The 18,154-nt window shown below is 49.0% G+C and overlaps 2 protein-coding genes across 3 annotated transcripts in view; one reads left to right on the plus strand and one right to left on the minus strand.

Moving 5' to 3' along the window:
• Window positions 1-119, minus strand: part of SUGP2 (SURP and G-patch domain containing 2) — a 29,921-nt gene extending 29,802 nt beyond the window's left edge. Inside the window, exon 1 of one of the 2 annotated variants that reach the window (XM_041761959.1) lies at window positions 36-119. The gene's annotated coding sequence lies outside the window, so the exon portion shown is untranslated. Of the gene's footprint in view, window positions 1-13 lie in introns of both variants that reach the window. The other variant, XM_041761958.1, reaches the window with a different exon arrangement.
• Window positions 77-17,805, plus strand: ARMC6 (armadillo repeat containing 6). Its single transcript, XM_041761962.1, has 8 exons — window positions 77-209; window positions 5,426-5,596; window positions 6,812-6,894; window positions 11,749-12,322; window positions 14,109-14,254; window positions 15,377-15,508; window positions 15,850-15,987; window positions 17,072-17,805. Exons 2-8 carry the CDS (start codon window positions 5,470-5,472, stop codon window positions 17,282-17,284), a joined length of 1,413 nt encoding a protein of 470 aa, XP_041617896.1. The 5' UTR covers window positions 77-209; window positions 5,426-5,469; the 3' UTR covers window positions 17,285-17,805.
• Window positions 17,806-18,154: the final 349 nt, after the last annotated feature.

An 18,154-nucleotide genomic window follows, 5' to 3' on the forward strand; every position in this document is an offset into this window, starting at 1 on the left:
CGCCGCCGCATACCTATTGGCTCTCTCGGCTCTACCTGCGCTCGCGGTCCCCCGTGGTCACTCCGGGAGCAGTCCGTGAAGAGGAGGGAGGCCGAGGCCAGTTGGCGCCAGCGCGCCTGCCCGCGTACGGTGGCCGGACGGGACCAGAGGTGGTTCTGCCGGTGACAGTCGCGAGCCCCACCCTTTCCCCACGTGGCTGCGAAAACCGGGTGAGAAGCAGCGGCTGCGGAGTCCCCTCGCGCGGGAAGGGGAGTGGGCGCCGCGGGGTCGGGCTGGTGACTGGCGCCGCCCTCGGGGACTTGGTTTTGGGGAATGACTTTTACAGAAGCCGCCGGGGGATTTTAAAATCCGCCATTTCCTTGCCCTCCGCTTTCTTTTCATTTATTCATTCATTCATAACCTATGGACCTGAGTGCCTGCTGCGTGTCTGGCTCCATCCTGGGCAGGCGGGAAGGTGGTGAACAAAGTTGACCGAACCCCTGGTCTCGTAGAGGTAAAATTTAATTAGGGAGGAGGCTAGACAGTAAAAGCAAAAAAAAAAAAAAAAAAAAAAAAAAAAAAGGAAGGAAGGAAAGAAAAGAAAAGAAAAGAAAAGAAAAAATGAACCGTGTCACTCCAGGTAGATGTAGCATTCAAATAAAAGGATGATGCGATGGCCGGGGCGGGGGTGTTGCTTTAACCAGATGGTTATGAAGAGTGTCCCTTCGGTGTCTGGGAAGGATGAGAAAAAGTTGGGAAAGCGCAGTAAGAGACCTAGGTAAGGTCCACGTAGAGAAAGTGCTGGTAAGTAGCCTGGATTTTGTTGAGAGGATTGGGATGCCACTGCAGGATTTTGAGCAGTGAGGTGGCTTTGTGATTTCAAGTTTTTCTCTGGCTGCTGAGTGGAGAATAGAGGCACAGAGTGTGGCAGAGAAGAAGCTGGTGAGGCCACCCATAGGGAAAATTGTGCCTGAACCAGGGTGAGTGTGTTGGTGTGGAGGAAGATGAGGAGTCATTAGAGTCCCTGCAGTTAAGTCCCTGCAGGACACTGTTTTCTTAATGAACAGAACCCTGGCTTAGGAAACTGGCCGTCATTTGGGGTCTTGCTAACTCCCTTTCTTTCCTTCAGCACACCTTTGACCGTCACATCATGGGGGCTGGTGCTCTTTCCCCTCTTTCCTATTCTGGACTGTTCCCAGGTGGCTCCCAGACGACTATTCCTAGGCATTGCCTTTCTCATGAGCTCCAGATATGTATTTTCATTTTTGCTACTTAGCCCCGTGCCCAACCTAGGTGACCCCTGTAAGACTTGCTATAGAGGTGGCCGCAGAGCCGGACATTGATCTTCCAAGCTCAGGACAGGGCAGGGGGAGGTTCATGGGGCAGAGGAGCCAAGGCCAGAGAGCACATACAGGTTCTAACCCGTCAGGGAAGGCTCCCAGGAAGAGGCAGCCTAGAAGAGCTAGCAGAAACTCCAGAGAACCCAGGTGGAGGGAAGGTGTTCATGAAGTAGGGTGGCATGATGGCCAGGCCTCTTACTGCTTGTGTGATCTCTGGCAGGTACTTCCCCTCTCTGAACTTCAGATTTCTCATCCATAAAGTAGGCATGATGATATTCGCCTTTAGAACTGTCCCTCTGACAAGGTGGCCACTCACTGTCGGCCCATTTAGGTCTGAAGCATGGCCAGGGTGGTGGAAGCATCATTTGGTGGCAGTCAGGAACAGAGTCTTTCCAACAGCCCCAGCTGGGAAGTTCCTGTCCCTGGGAACTGGTCAGGAACACCACCCCCCACATATACCAGCCTGGTTGTCTCACTCAGAAGCTCTTTATTGAAACAGACAATCCTTACCCTTTTCCTCCACCTTTGACCATGAAACTCCTTAGCAATCCTTAAACGGGCTACTTCTTCTGGGGGCAGAAAGAAGTAGGGGGGCTATCTGCAAGGGAGCAAGGGATGCCCTTATGCCTCTCACCCCAATTAAACTGATTGAATTACCTCTAAGCAACAAAGGAAGGGAACAATAGCTAATGTTTATTGAGCTCTTACTCTGTGCCAAATTCCTATTCTAAGCATGTTATAGGGATTAACTGGTTGAATTTTCACTACAGTCCCATGAGGTAGATTCTCTTTGTTTATCCCCATGACACATATGAGAGAGCTGACCAACAGTGAGGTTAAGTGGAGGGCCTGGGATTCAAGTCCCCCCCTACCGGCCCTAGAGCCTGTCCTACTCCTCCCTCAAAACATCTGCACAAACACAGATGGAATATATATTTTTTAAGATTATTTATTCATGGGAGACACACAGAGAGAGGCAGAGACCTAGGCAGAGGGAGAAGCAGGCTCCCTGCAGGGAGCCCTATATGGGACTTGATCCCAGGACCCTGGGATCATGCCCTGAGCCAAAGGCAGATGCTCAACCACTGAGCCACCCAGATGTCCCACAGATGGAATATTCATATCCTGTGCTACCTCCACAAAGAGAATTGCGGGCTTGAGTGGCCTGTTTCCCAATCAGCCCAAATTTGTGCTCAGATTTTTGCCACATTCCCCCTACTGCTGTCCTAGTACTTGCTGTACCTATGTCCCCCTAACTTTTTTTTTTTTTTAAAGATTTTTAAATTTCTTCATTCATAAGAGACACACACAGAGAGGCAGAGACATAGGCCGAGGGAGAAGCGGGCTCCTCACAGGGAGCCCTATGTGGAACTCAATCCCATGACCCTGGGCTCACGACCTGAGCCAAAGGCAGACGCTCAACCACTTAGCCACCCAGGTGCCCCTGGGTTTGAGGTTTTGCAAAGAAAACTTCACAGGTGAATTTCACTCTTGTCTGGAGTCAAGTAATGTTGGGTATCTTTGCTGGTGATGTGAAATCACACGGTGGAGGAGGGTACTGTCCACTCATTGTGGTCCTCCATCAGTTTTGCTCCTCACAGTTTTGTAGCCTATGGAGATTGTTATCTAAATTTGTCCTGTTGTGGACAATTAGTTGGAATTCACCTACAAAGCAGAACTTTTCCTCTTCCTGTTTTTATAATCTGGTAATTAATTGTATGAGGGAAGTAGGATGGTTGCTATATTCATTTGCCAGTTTTCAGCAAAATGAGCAGGGTATGTTTTAGTACTATTATGAACACACAGATTTTTGTATCTATTGTATCCTGTTTTATTTTAGCCGCTCACCTGTCACATGGGCCCATGAGCATCTCTTAGGGTTTGCTCCCAATCCTTTGACATGACCCTGATGGTTTTTTGAAGTTTCCTTGCTTCCTGGTCTGACAAGATGCTCCCAGCTTGGCTCCTCTGGCCTGTTTTCTTCTGAGTCATAGAATCAGCCATTCCTGGCCTGTTTTCTTCTGAGTCATAGAATCAGCCATTCCTCCAGCCATTTTCCCAACAAAGTCTTCTTTGTTGGGAAAATGGTACTTAGAGACTATTGCTGGCATTCAGGGTGTTCACTACCACTGTGGATGTGGTATTTCCTCTAGGCATTTTCAGTTGATATCACTAGAACATCGGTTCTTTACTTGAGAGAAAAATATATCATGAGTTTATATTGATAATTCCAATTCAAATTTACTTCTGAGTTTTTACTTTTTAGATTTTTTTTGTGTTAGAATTTTTTGTTTTATGCTAGTTCCTTTTTTTTTTTTTAAGATTTTTATTTATTTATTCATGAGAGACAGAGAGAGAGAGAGAGAGGCAGAGACACAGGCAGAGGAAGAAGCAGGTTTCTTGCAAGGAGCCTGATGTAGGACTTGATCCCGGATCCCAGGATCATGCCCTGAGCTGAAGGTAGACACTCAACTGCTAAGCCACCCAGGTGTCCCATTATGCTAGTTCCTAAGGACATCAACATTATTATTTATTTGCTATATCCACAGTGGCTTCCAAATAACATTACTATTATCATTTCCAGTAACATGATTACTGAAAACTGTTGAAGATTTCCTTTTATAGTTCTTTCTATCCTTATTGTACATCTCAGCGAGAATATATGGTTCTATCACTATATTTTAAACTCCACATAGATATACTATTAGATTCATGGGTTTCATTTTACTCCTAATTTTTAGAGATTCCTTTCATTTTTATTTTAGTTTATATTAATTTCTTTCTTTTTCTAACTATGTAAAGCATTTACATGGTTTCTCAACTTAAAACCATGAAACAAAGGGGATGCCTGGGTTCCTTTGTTGGTTAAGTGTCTGCCTTCAGCTCAGGTCATGATCCCAGAGTCCTAGGATCTAGCCCCGAGTCAGGCTTCTTTTTTTTTTTTTTTTTAAGATTTAATTTATTTATTCATGAAAAACACAGAGGAAAGAGAGAGGCAGAGGGAGAAGTAGGCTCTATGCAAGGAGCCCTACGTGGGACTCAATCCCTGGACTCCAGGATCACACCCTAGGCCAAAGGCGGCATTAAACCGCTGGGCCACCAGGGCTGCCCCCAAGTCAGGCTTCTTATTCAGTGTGGAGTCTGTGATCGTTCTTCCTCTTTCTCTCCCTCTGTCCCTCTCCTCGCCCTTGTGTTGTTTCTCTGTCTCAAGTAAAATCTTTTAAAAACAAAACAAAACCATGAAACAAGGTACATTTGGAGAGAATAATCCAGCTTCTAGTCCTGCCCTCATCACCCTTTTCCCTACTTCCCCTTATGGTAACTATTCTTATTAGTTTTTGATTTAGCATTCCATTTAATTTATCATTATTAACTTTTATTTAAACATTTTTATAGGGATCCCTGGGTGGCTCAGTGGTTTGGCGCCTGCCTTTCGCCCAGGGTGCGATCCTGGAGACCCGGGATCGAATCCCATGTCGGGCTCCTGGTGCATGGAGCCTGCTTCTCCCTCTGCCTGTGTCTCTGCCTCTCTCTCTCTCTCTCTCTCTCTCTCTGTGTGTGTGTGACTATCATAAATAAATAAATAAATAAATAAGTAAGTAAATATAAAAAAATAAAAATGTTTATAGGTATAACCCCATACCACTGTAAGTAGTTTTATTACAGTTACATATGAAATATCAAACTGTATAATAAAGTGCAATAGAGTTAGTATTATATATTGTAACATATTGTATATCATAAATAACATGATGTATAATGTAATATTTGTAATGATTTCTTGTAATTTGTAATCATTTCATTATCATGTAACATATGAGTAATGTTAAAATGTTATTTTATCTTTTTTTTTTTTTTTTACTAGAAGGGTACATGTTGTATTAACATCTTCTCTTTCTTAGATAAATTGTAAACTGCCTGCCCTCTTCTGCACTTTTACAAGCTCTGTAGATGTGGGGTATCAGCTTTTCCTGTGACCCAGATTTTGAGAGTTATTCCTGGGCATTCCTACACTCTGGCCCCGGTAGCTCTTCCTCAAGTGATAGCCAGACTCATAGTTGTCCTCTCACCCTCAATGAAACTTTCTTCCTGTCTTAATTTCTCAGTTTGAGAGTGTCTATCAGGTGAGTACCTGCCGCCTCATGCACAGATGAAGATGGCCTCCAAGCGCATCACCCAGGAGACCTTCGATGCAGTCGTTCATGAGAACATTGAAGAGTTCCAGATGCAACCAGAGGAGGCAATAAAAGAGGCCGTGGAACAATTTGAATCACAAGGTAGTACAGTGTGGCTTTGTCCCAGTGCTGGTCTGGCTCTTTGCCCAATAGTCATCACCATCCACAGCTCTTAACGTGGGAGACTGATGTCCTACTATGGCTCTGTCTTGCCTGGCGTGGCAGCCCTGGGCCCTGTCGCTTCTCTGCTCTCTGCTCTGAGCAGGCTGGCCACCTCCCATTTTGTTCTTGCCCTCCCTCTAACTTGCCTCGACCCCACCTAGACATCTGTGGGGCCGAATCCTACAAGGTGGGTATCATTTTATTTTATTTTATTTTATTTTATTTTATTTTATTTATTTATTTTTTTTTGGTGGGTATCATTTTAATTGCTACTTCTTGAAGAGGCTTTTCCTGATCACCTCCCAAGAAACAGGGCCACCTGCCTCCCTGCCCTACCTATGTTCCGACTTGAGTTCATGGAAGCCAAAGGGGGTATTGGTCAGCAGCCTGTGGAAAGAGGTGGCATATTCAAAACAGGCTATGGGGGACAGCGGTCAAGAGGGAACCATTTATTTACAGTGGTGTGGGTAGGGTTAAGAGACCCTGCTGGCCATAGCAGAGACCTCCTCAGCCCCCACAACAGGCCATGGCTGGGGTGGGGAGTCATCTAACAGAGGTGGAGGCAGGGAGCTGGAAGTAAATACCCCACCCTCCCACTCCTTCTGATCTGAAGTCCTACTTTCCATTGGCCAAGCCCAGTCTGATGCAAGAAGGCAATGGAGCCCAGGGAGTCCAGCCTCAGAGGTCAGAGGCTGGTGTCCTGGGCACAGAGTGGGATATAGATACTGAACAGGGACTGGAGAAATACTCAGATGTGTCTTGTGCAGTGGAGGTTTCCCTTGGGGGTATCAGGGAAGGTAGGGGTACATCCAGGGTGAAGAACAATGGGAGCCCCAAGGGAGAAGCTGTGGGGTCCCCTTCCCTCTTAACCCACCAGGTAGAATGTGTCCCTCACTGTGGTGATGGCCTGCAGCCTCACTACTGCTCTGCTCCCATTAGTTGGACAGAGCCAAGGGGCAAAGACCACCCCCTCCCATAGCCTGTATCCCTTATATGGATGTGGCTGCTTGGCCCTGGTAGGGAGGGGTTGGGGTGGGGAGCTGAGTAGGCCTCCAAAGTGGGGTGGTCCCACAAGAATGGACATGAGGTAGTTCTAGCAGGCCTGTGGGGATAAAACTGTCACTTGTTTCTTGACTCCCTCGTATTCCCCCACAGGGGTTGATCTGAGCAACATTGTAAAGCTGGCACCCAAAGTCTCTGCAGATGGATCCCAGGAGCCTAGACACGACATCCTACAGGTAGGAAGGGATGGCCAATGGGGACAGGGCTCACCTTACACATGTGGTTCCATACATATCACCATTTAACAGTCTCTTAGGGGCACCTTTATACTGGTTCCCAGATGACAGATGCAGGTTCTAAAGGGCAGGCAAGTACATGAGATGTTGAGCTTGCAGCTGGGGCTCCTTGAGTCCACATTTGAGGGCCCTTTAGGGGTGAATGGTGCTCAGGTTGTCCCCAGTGTTGGCAGCCTTGCGGCAGAAGGTACCATGGAGGAGACTCTCAGGAGTCTCCCAACCACTAAGTTTGCTCAGAGATGGACAGGAATTGCAGAAAGAGAGTGGGATCATAGGCTATCACCTGTTGAGCACTGACTGTTCACCAGCAGCACATCATAGCCTGCCCCTTTAATACTAAAACTGGCCTATGAAGTAGATGGTGTCATTCCTGGCTTACTGATAGGGAAACAGAGGCCCAGAGGCCCGATTTCTAGCACCTTACAAGGAAGGTAAAGGTCACAGAGGTTAAATGCTCTCCTTAAGGTCCCTCTCCTTATCCCTCTCCTTATCCCTCTCCCAGGGATAAGCTGTTGGTTAAAAGCCAAAAGGCTATAGTATTTATTGAGAACTGACTGTGGAGTGAGTTCTGTGCAAGGTGCTTTCTTTGTGCTATCTCAGTTATTCTCTCAAAGACCCCTATAAGGTTGAGATTATTATCCCCATTTTATAGGTGGGTAATTCAAAGAGAAAAAACTGATGTGCCCAGGGATGCCTGGGTGGCTCAGCAGTTGAGTGTCTGCCTTTGGCCCAGGGTATGATCTTGGAGTCCTTGGACTGAGTCCCACGTCGGTCTCCTTGCATGGAGCCTGCTTCTCCCTCTTCCTGTGTCTCTGCCTCTCTCTGTCTCATAAATAAATAAATAAATAAATAAATAAATAAATAAATAAATAAATATTTTAAAAAATTTAAAAAAATAATAAAATAAAAAAAATAAAACAAACAAACAAACAAAAAAACTGATGTGCCTGATAGCAAGAGAGTGTCATAATAAAAAAGGAAGTTGGAGGACACAGCCCTGGGTATGAACCCAGCTCTGCCTAAGGCAGTATATACTTCTCCCTGCTGTCAGAGTCCTCACCATCTCCTGCCTCACAGGTTTTGAGAAAATTATCTCATTTTTAAAAAAATATTTTCTTTATTTGACAGGTGGAGAGAGCAAAAGCAGGAGGTGTAGGAGAGGGAAAAGCAGGCCTTCTGCTGAGCAGAGAACCTGATGTGGGGCTCAATCCCATGATCCTGGGATCATGACCTGAGCCAAAAGCAGATGCTCAACCAACTGAGCCACCCAGGCACCCTTTCTCATTGTTTTGACTTGTTTGCTAGTAAGAAGTGAGTTGGAAAGAAGGAAAGAGAAAGAAAGAGAGGAAGGAGTTTGTTGTCTTGGCAGTATTTTTTATTGGATTGTTCTTTTTTTTTTTAAGTTTTTATTTATTCATGAGAAACGCAGAGAGGGGCAGAGACCTATGCAGAGGGGGAAGCAGGCTCCCTGCAGGAAGCCCGATGCAGAACTCAATCCCAGAACACCAGGATCATGACCTGACCCAAAGGCAGATGCTCAACCACTGAGCCACCCACGTGTCCCAAGTTCATCTTGTTCTTATTGATTTGTAAATGCTCTTTACATACGAAGGGTCTCAGTAATAAGTCTCTAGTAATCACTAAGTACTGCTAAATTCTTAAAACCTATGATCTCAATCTATTGTTAGCTTATTTTGCTGATCAGGAATCTGAGGCTTCGTAAAAATAAATGACTCACCTGTGGTCCCAGCCAGTGAGGGGCTGAGCTGAGACCCAGATACAGATCCTTCTCCCAGGGAAATCAAACTGGGAACAGCTCTGCTGTCTTCTATCAGCAGTACAGAAAACTCCTTTTGTTTACAGCCTTTCCTTTTTTTTATTCTTAATTCCACTTTTGAAGAAGAAAGTGAACATGTTCTTAGCACAAAAGATTCAAGCAATACTCAAGCATTTATAGCAAAATCTGAAAGTCTCTGTCCTGTCTCTCCCACCAAAACCCCTTCTCTCCCTTTCCATGTGGGAGGCACCACACACATCAGATTTCATATCCTCCCAACCTTCTTACCTTGGAAGTGAACCAGCCCCTTCTCATGCCACTGCTGTTGTGGCTCTGACACGTGAAAAATGCTTATCTGTAGAAAAAATTTCAACTCTGTAATGCCTTTTGGAAGGAATCTATCAGAATCCTGAAATTTGTTGCACATAGACTTGTAGAAACAAAACAAAACCAAGTAGTCTTGGAACTCTTCAAGGAAAAAATGAGCTGGACTGGTTTTATATGTGAGGAGTTTCAGAATTCAGGCCATCAGTTGCAGAGGAAATGACCCCAGGGTTGGTGGACAAAGCCCCCTGTCACCACACTGAGTTGTTACAGGTGGAGCCCAGCTGGCTCTGCCACCTTCACTTTAGCAGCTGTCCTTTCCTCAGCCACCAGTGGGTCTGGGGTCACAGGCAGCACCTAGGGACTGTGAAGACCACCATCTTAGCCAGCCAATGAAGAGACTATCTATTTATTTATGAATGAGAGGGAGAGCTCAAGCAGAGGGGGAGAAGCAGGCTCCCTACTGACCAGGGAGCCTGACGTGAGGCTCGATCCCAGCACCCTGGGATCATGACCTGAGCTGAAGGCAGATGCTCAATCAACTAAGCCGCCCAGGTGCCGGAGAGACTTGCTTTTCCAATGCCATCCAGGCCAATGGGAGATTTCCTACAAATTGGATGAAGACTATTGTGCAAATTTTGGCCATCATCCTTTCCTCTCTTATCTGACTAAACCTAGAGTATTATAACTCCAGCACTGTGCTCCCTCAATGACACTTGTGCCACAACTTTTCAGGTTTCTCACCAGGTTCCTGCTAAAATGCTACATCCTCTGTTTTTGGTTTGTAGTAAAATATATATTACACAAATTCACCACCTTAACTGTTTCTAAGTGTATGGTTCGGTGACATGAAGTATATACACACTTGTGCAACCATCCTCACTGTCCATTTCCAGGACTTTATCATATTCCCAAACTGAAACTCTGTCCCCTTTAAACACTAACTTCCTATTCCTCTCCCCTAATACCACCGTTCTAGTTCCTACCTCTATGAATGTGACTCCTCTAGAGACCTCCCATAAGTGGAATGACACAGTGTTGGTCTTTTTGTGTCTGGCTCATTTCACTCAGCATAACGCCATCCATGGCGAAGGGTTCATCCATGTTGTAGCCTGGGTCAGAATTTGGGTGTTGTTTTTTTTTTTTTTTTTGGCTATGGGTTTTTTGGCTTTTTATGTCTGAATAATATTCCATTGTGTGAATGGGCCACAGTCTGTTTATCCATTCATCCATGGATGGAAATTTGGTTGCTTCTACCTTTTGTCTACTAGAAATAATGCTGCTATGAACACAAATACATAGATATCTCTTCAAGACTGCTTTCAGTTTTAAGGGGTATATACTTGGAAGTGGGATTGCTGGATCATATGGTAATTGTATATTTAATTTTTGAGGAACTGCGAGACTGTTTTCCACAGCAGCTATTCCATTTCATATCCCTACCAGCAGCACACAAGGGTTCCAATTCTCCACATCCTCACCAGCACTTGCTGTTTCTTGTGTGGCTTTGTTTTTGTTGTAGCCATCATAATGGATGGGATGGCATCTCATTGTGTGTGGGTTTGTTATTTTTTTAGAGAGGGGGTGGGCAGAGAATCTTAAGCAGGCTCCATGCCCAGCGCAGCACATGACCCTGAGATCAGAACCTGAGCTGCAATCAAGAGTTGGACAATTAACAGACTGAGCTACTTAGGGACCCCTCTTTCTGTGGTTTTGATCTGCAATTCCCTAACAACTAGTGATATGGACCATCTTTTTAATGCCTAGTGGCCACCAGTGTATTTTCTTTGACAGATGTCCATTCAAGGCACATTCTCCACTTTTAGCCTATTAATATTCTGTGTCATTGTCATTAAGTCTAGCTCAGGGAGGATTTGCCAACAGGCATCCTTGCCATTCAGGGCAGTCGTGGCTAAATCAAACCCCTTGGGTTGGGATGATGGTATCTGTAGAACCACCCTCCCTGAGGCCAGGTGCCAGTGATTTCATAAGCTCCAGGAGGCTCGGGTTCATCTTGGGTTCATGGCTGAGGCAGGTCTGGAGGTCATGGAATTGAATGCCAGCTAGATTTGGATGCTCTTTTCAAATTGTTTTATCTCGTTACTACTCCCTCCTCCCTCCCCCTGCCCCGCAAAGGGCTTTGAGTTGAATTTGGGTAAATCAACTATGTATGGTGTGGTTTCATTTGGCAGATAAATATTTGTGGAGTGAATGAGAGAGACAAACAGACCTCTGGTATGGGCCAGTCTGGCAAAGGTAACTTTCACTTTCCTTGGAGAGGTGGCCGTTGGAGGGTGTATCAGTTAGTTATAGTTGCATAATAAGCAACTCAAAGCAACAGCCATTTTATTGTTCCTTCTGGTTCAGCTGGGTGGACTGAGCTCAACCAGATGGTTCTGCGGGTCTTGCTTGGAGCCCTCTTGCAATGGCATCTAGGGCTGGAATGTTGATTACGTCTGCACTCACATGTGTGGCTCCATGGAGGGACACTGAGATAGCTGGGTCTCTCCATCTCTTTGTGGCCTCTGAAGCTCAAAACTCCTAAAAGCCCAGGTGTAGAAGCTGCCACAGCTGGCCTGAACTTCCCCCGCAGGCCTAGATCCCAGAAGCGGGAAGCTCACAGGGGTGCAACACCGTTGCTCTGGAACATCTTTGGACTGAGCTGGCACTGAAGTTTCTCCTGTATTCTCTAGGTCCTGGATGACCTGCGGGAGTCCGTGGCCCACTCTCGCCCCCAGGAAGTGTCCATGCACCTTGCCCGCTTTTTTGAACAGTGCAAGCAGCACAAGGCTTGCCGCTTCCTGGCTGCCGAGAAGGGGGCCTACCCCATCCTTCTGGCTGCCTGGAAGCTTGCTGCAGCAAGTGACCAGAGCCTGCTGCTTCAGGCACTCAACACCCTGTCAGCCCTGACCGATGGCCAGCCCGATCTCCTAGACACCCAGGGCCTACAGCTGCTGGTGGCAACCCTGGCCCAGAATGCCGACGTAGCTGATCTGACCTGCTCTGGGATCCGCTGTGTGTGCCATGCCTGCCTGAAGCACGAGCAGAATCGGCAAAGCCTGGTGAAGGCCGGTGTGCTGCCCCTGCTGACTGGTGCCATTGCCCGACATAGGCATTGCGCCGACGTGGTCAGAGAGGCCTGTTGGGCCCTCCGAGTCATGACCTTCGATGATGACATCCGTGTGCCCTTTGGCCATGCCCACGACCATGCCAAGATGATTGTGCAGGAGAATGGAGGCTTGAAGGTGCTCATTGAGGCTGCCAAAGGTAGGAGCGGGTGTCAGAATGAAAGTTGTGTTTTAGGACTGCTTCAGACATGGCTGGCTTCAGGCTCCACTCACCTCTTTTGGCTTCCTATCAGCCATATGGCACCCCTAGTGGAACAGTGTCCTTTCTCTTGGTTCTTCTAGGAGAGTTCCAGGCCAGTGTTCCTTGGCCAAGACCAGATCTTGTGCCCATCTCTGGAGCCATTTGGGGAAGGGGCTTGGCTCTGTCCCCCCATACAGACTGAACACAGAAAGGAGAGCTCCCCAAAGGGACAAATAGGGTGTTTCCCAAAGATGGGGGAGTGTGGCTGGTGCTTAGTGGAAGTTTATAGTTTGGTTCACACCTAGCCATAAATTCTTACATGTTCCCGACTGGAATGAACAAGGCAAGCCAGCCATAGATCACTGCACTGGTGTTCAGATCTGAAATTCCCTGCCTTCTGTACCCACCAGAAGAGGCCTGATTGTGGTCTGGTGCAAGAAGGTGCTAGAAGAATGAGTTCTTCCCGGCCTGCCTATGGCTTTGGCTCAATGGCTAGGCTTGTGTATGTGTGACTCTGGCCGTGTCTTCTGGAGAGGCTGGTCTGCCTCAGTCTCATACCTCTGGAGAGGGTGAAAACAGATCTTGGCCATGTGCAAAGTTGAGCTGCATTTTGGAGGGGGAGCTTACATTTTTATTTGTCAACAAGAGCTCATATCAAACTGGTTCTACCAGAGAAGCAGAACGTGTGTGTGTGTTTATTTCAAGGAATTGGCTCATGTGGCCGAGCGGCTGGTGAGTCTATATTCCATGGAACAGGCTTGAGCAGGAGCCAACACCACAGTCTTCAGGCAAGCTTCTTCCTATTCAGGAAGACCTCAGTTCCCACCCCCTTTAAAAAAAAAAAAAATTATTTATTTATTTGACAGAGAGAGTACAAGCAGAGAGAGGGACAGAGGGAGAAGAAGCAAGCTCCACACTGAGGAGGGAGCCTGATGTGGGACCCGATCCCAGGACCCAGGATCATGACCTGAGCCAAAGCAGATGCTTAACTGACAGCCACCCCAGTGCCCCCTCAATTTCCCTCTTAAGGCCTTCGGCTGACTGGATGAGGACCACTCAGACCATCAAGGGTCATCTTGAAGTCAACTGATCATAGATGTCACCACATCTAGAGAATACCTCCACCCAGATTAGTGCTCATGGCGTTGCTGGGGGCTGCACCTGACAAGGGGGACATACCAGTTGACTGTCACAGAACTCTGGATAAATCAGGGCTGTCCACCGCGCACTCTTTCACCCCCTGCCACCCCCCACATGAGCCTCAGTCCAGGCCCCTCCTCCCTGGGGCCTCTGAGCTTCGTCTTCCGCATCTGTGTTCAATTTTGCCCAGGTCAATCTATCCATATGTCTCTCTTCAATTTCTGGGTTTCCCGTTGCACTTAGAAAGGTCATTCCCACCCCAAGAACATAAAAATAGTCTCGGATGTTTTATTATAGCACTATTATGGTATTCTTTTTTTAGTTGAGATCATCAGTTGGTCTGGAATTTATCTGGGACAAGGTGCGGGGGAGGGCACGTTCTCGTGTCTTTTCCGGCTGCCAGCAGGGGGCACTGCAGGCCCAGCAGTCCTGGTGTTTGTGGGGCTCCCTTGGTACCTGTGGCCACCGTGCCTGGCACAAGGGCCCAGCTTCCCAGGTGGAACAGGATTTGTACCAGGATCACTGGCTCCTAGTTCCAAGCTGGAAGAGGTTCTCTCCCTGTCCTTACCCTAAGCCATGCCTCTCCCTCCCTCCCTCTCCACAGCATTCTCTGACAGCCCCAGTATCCTGAGTGAGCTCTGCAGCACCCTGTCCCGCCTGGCCGTCCGCAATGAATTCTGCCAGGAGGTCGTCGACCTTGGGGGCCTCGGGGTCCTGGTGGCCCTACTGGCCAACTGCAGCGACCACCAGGTGGGCGTCCAGAGCCGTCTTAGGGTGTGAAGCCCCCCTCAGCTGGGTTTTGATTTGTCATTTCTCTTGGTGCCGAGGGAAGGTTCTAGACCTCCCAGTGAACTCTGTCCCTTTGAGCCCCAGACACCCCAACAAACTTGAATCATAGCACACCAGCCCTGTCTGCTGACCCTGGAAGCAAAGTGCAGTTTTCTATTGACCCCAGGGCAGGATGTAAAGTGTTTTGGGGAAAACAAATCCACCACCCTCTCTTACTTTAACACTTTTGTATTTTCTCCCCACAATGGGAGAAATGTGAGTAGGTGTTGGCAGGGCCTGGCCAAGATCCCAGCTCAGTTGTGTGATGCTTGAGTGACATAAATCCTTGGTGCCTTAGTTTCCCCATCCATAAAATGGGGCAGGGACTCCTATTCATTATTCTTTCATTTAGCAGCCACTTAACCCCCTCTCTACATGTGGGAATACCTACCTGCCCCATGGCAGCAATGGTCCTACTGCCCACACCCCCAGCTGGTGATATCAGCCAGTCTCGTGTGCAGGTGCCAGAAACCTGAGTTTGAACTGGCTTGAGACATGAGGGAATGCGTTTTGTTTGTACTCCTCGACAGTTGGGTGGGTAGAGGCTTGGTTTCCCTCCCACTGCTTTCTCTTCCTCTTTCATGGCTCTGCCCTTCACCGGCGTGGTTGGCAGTCCCAGCTGTATCTGGTCAGCTTGTCCTCAGTTCAAGTTGGTCAGTGCCCACCTGGGGACCCAACTGTGGCCAGGGGACCCCATGCTTTGATTCCTGGCCTGAGCCACATGCTTCCTCTGTGTGTGAGGGGTGGGTGTCAAGGATGTCCAGATTCCTGGCCTGGACACAAGTGGACTAACTCACAGGGTCCACCTCCCTAAGCCTCTGCCTTTTCTATGCAGCGAGTAATAACCCTGTTGGTCCAGGCTTCCCGCAAGCCCCAGGGTGCCCCCACCAGTTCAGACAGCAAAACAACAAACTCTCTCAAGGCCTGACCACCCCCCCGCCATGCACGCGCGCACATGCACATACACCAGCAACCAAGCAGTGTCTGGCACAGCACAGGAGGACGAGCTGGCCCGAGGTAACCTGTACCTTGCCCTCCCTATAGGACCTTGTGAAGCAAGTGTTGAGTGCCCTGCGGGCCATTGCAGGCAACGACGATGTGAAGGATGCCATCGTCCGTGCTGGCGGGACAGAGTCCATCGTGGCTGCCATGACCCAGCACCTGGCCAGCCCCCAGGTACCTACCCCACACAGGGGTCACACGAGGTGGAGTACAGTGACTGGAGGTCTAGATCAGTATCTGGATTTGCATGGTGCTCTTCCCCATTTCCTTAAGCAGGGTTAGGGCTGGGATGGAGCCCGCAAGAGACCTGGCTTGAGACTGTAACCCCTAAGAGCATGATTAATATCTTTATCACCTGGGTATCATTCCTGTTATTAGTGATCTGGTATATACACAGGCTGGCAACAGTTTCCTCAGGTGAAATTGGAGGGCACTTACCTGGGGAATTAACAGTGGCAGCCATGGTGGGTCCTCCAGATGATGGGTATCTCTGTCCATCTCCGTGACCCCTACAGATATGCGAGCAGAGCTGTGCAGCCTTGTGCGTCTTGGCCCTGCGAAAGCCAGAGAACAGCCGGGTCATCATGGAGGGCGGTGGGGCCCTGGCTGCATTGCAGGCCATGAAGGCACACCCTCAAGAGGCCGGAGTGCAGGTGGGTCTGGGGACGGGAAGGAGGGGCAGGACGCAGGCCCTCGCTGTCTCTGTCCCCATCCCAGTTATCTCAAAGTCTTCTTTCTTTTTCCTAGCCCCCAAAGGTATCTACTTCCCATCTTTGAAAATGCACCCAGTTCTGCCCACAGCTGTCTTCCTGTCCCTTTACTCTTCCTGCATTGAGCTTTTATAACAGTTCCTTTAGAGGGATAGGAAGAGGAGGAGAGCAGATGGGGATCTGCTAGTTTTGGAAGATTCCCTGCCATCCATGGGCTGCTCCTTTGTGTTCTGCATGTCAGACTCACAGTCCATACCTTGCTGGGGAGTCAGTGAAGCTGAGCAGTAAATGGGGCTATGTGCACCCCTGCCTGAAACCCAGTCACTTCCTTTTAGCCGCTAGGACTCTTCCTGCCTTCCCCACTCCCACCTCTGACACCCTCCCAGCACAGGGGCCTCCTTGTTGGTCCTTAGACATACCAGGCTCTGTCCCACTGGGGCCTTTGCTGCAGGTGGTATCTCCTCTGGGACACTGTGTCCTTGGCTAACCCATCACCTGGCCCACTCCTCACCAGCCTGGCTGGGCGCCCCTCACACCTTACCTACTTCTCATCTAGTCTCCCAGTGGTGGGGTGCCTCGTGGCACCCACACACGGCAGATAACCAGGGCACAGATGTTGGTGAACGAGTGGTGATGTAATTGACATGTGGGTCCTGTGCACAACCCCCTCTTCCTGTGGCTCTCTGCCCTTCTTTCCTGGGGCCCCTGCCCAAGGCTCTTGCCAGCCACAGGGGATCTTGCTCTGAGGCTGAGGATCTCACGCCTGAGGGATCAGCCCCACCTGTTGAGCTCTTAACTGCCCTGAGCTTCAGTGTCCTCAACTGGGAAATAGGGGAATTAGCCCTGCCTCTCTGAACAGTTGGAAGGATAAAGGGAGGAGATGAATCTAGCCCAATGAGTCACAGAATAGGTACCTACTGTATATTGGTTGTGGTCACCTTTGCCCTGTTGTGTTATGATGAGGGCCCCAAAGTCAGAATGGACCCCACCTACCAGCGCATAGCCACTCACATTTTCTCCCTCCCAGAAACAGGCCTGCATGCTGATCCGTAACCTGGTGGCCCGCAGCCGGGCCTTCTCACAGCCCATCCTGGACCTGGGGGCTGAAGCACTCATCTTGCAGGCCCGTGCTGCCCACCGTGACTGTGAGGACGTGGCCAAGGCTGCCCTGCGAGACCTTGGCTGCCATGTGGAGCTGCGAGAGCTGTGGACTGGCCAGAAGGGCAACCTGGCACCATGACCCCAGACTCAGTCTGGGCCATGGCTTTGGATGAGTTCTGTGATTCAGGAACAGGGAGGAGGTCTGTGTCCTGCCACTCTATTCCCCAGATTCCTCCCCCACTCAGTGAAAAGTGTTTTCTGATGGGCACCAGGTAGAGGCTGGGGTGGGAAGGGAGCACTGGTGAAGCATCTATAGAGCATAAAGCAGCCCCAGCCCTCCTCACCAGCTGACAGCACTGGCATTATCCTGCCTGCCTGCCCACCCACACCACATGCCCTTTCCTATCAGATGGGCCTCCTTAGTGCTGCCTGGAGGTGGAGTGCTGACTGAAATTTGGGAGCCACGCTGGCCAATTTCACAGCAGGATGGGGACCCCGCTTTGGCTTACAAGTCTGTTTTCTCCCCTGCTCATCTCTCACTTGTAATATGGGTTGTAGGAGCCTTGCTCTGCTGGACAGAGGGCAGGGACCAAACTCTTCTCCTCCAGGGGTCCCAGGCCAGCCAGTACTGCCCAGGAATAAAAGACTCTGTTAGTTGAACAATGGAGGGATCTCTTCCATAGCGACATGGGGGCTGCCTCCCGTGGCCTTAGAGAAGGGGAGAGGGACAGACGTTTGGGGAGGCCGTGGGTTCACTGAGGAAAGCCAAGGGCTTTTGAGGACAGCCTGGGATATATGATCTGCTGTCACTCCCAGTCTGCAGGAGCCATGGTTCACACCTGGGGTCTCGGCCCCAAGGACATGGTTTCTGATTATGGATCACTCAACTCTGTGGCCTTGAGCTAGTGACATAGTCTCTTTGAGCCTTGATTTGATGGTCTGTAAAATGGGGAGGGGGAAAAATAGAGCCACCTCTGAGGGGTGTGCAAGCAGAGCTGAGCACATGGGA

The sequence above is a fragment of the Vulpes lagopus genome, chromosome 7, assembly GCF_018345385.1.
Source record: "Vulpes lagopus strain Blue_001 chromosome 7, ASM1834538v1, whole genome shotgun sequence".
NCBI classification, from domain to species: Eukaryota; Metazoa; Chordata; class Mammalia; order Carnivora; family Canidae; genus Vulpes; species Vulpes lagopus.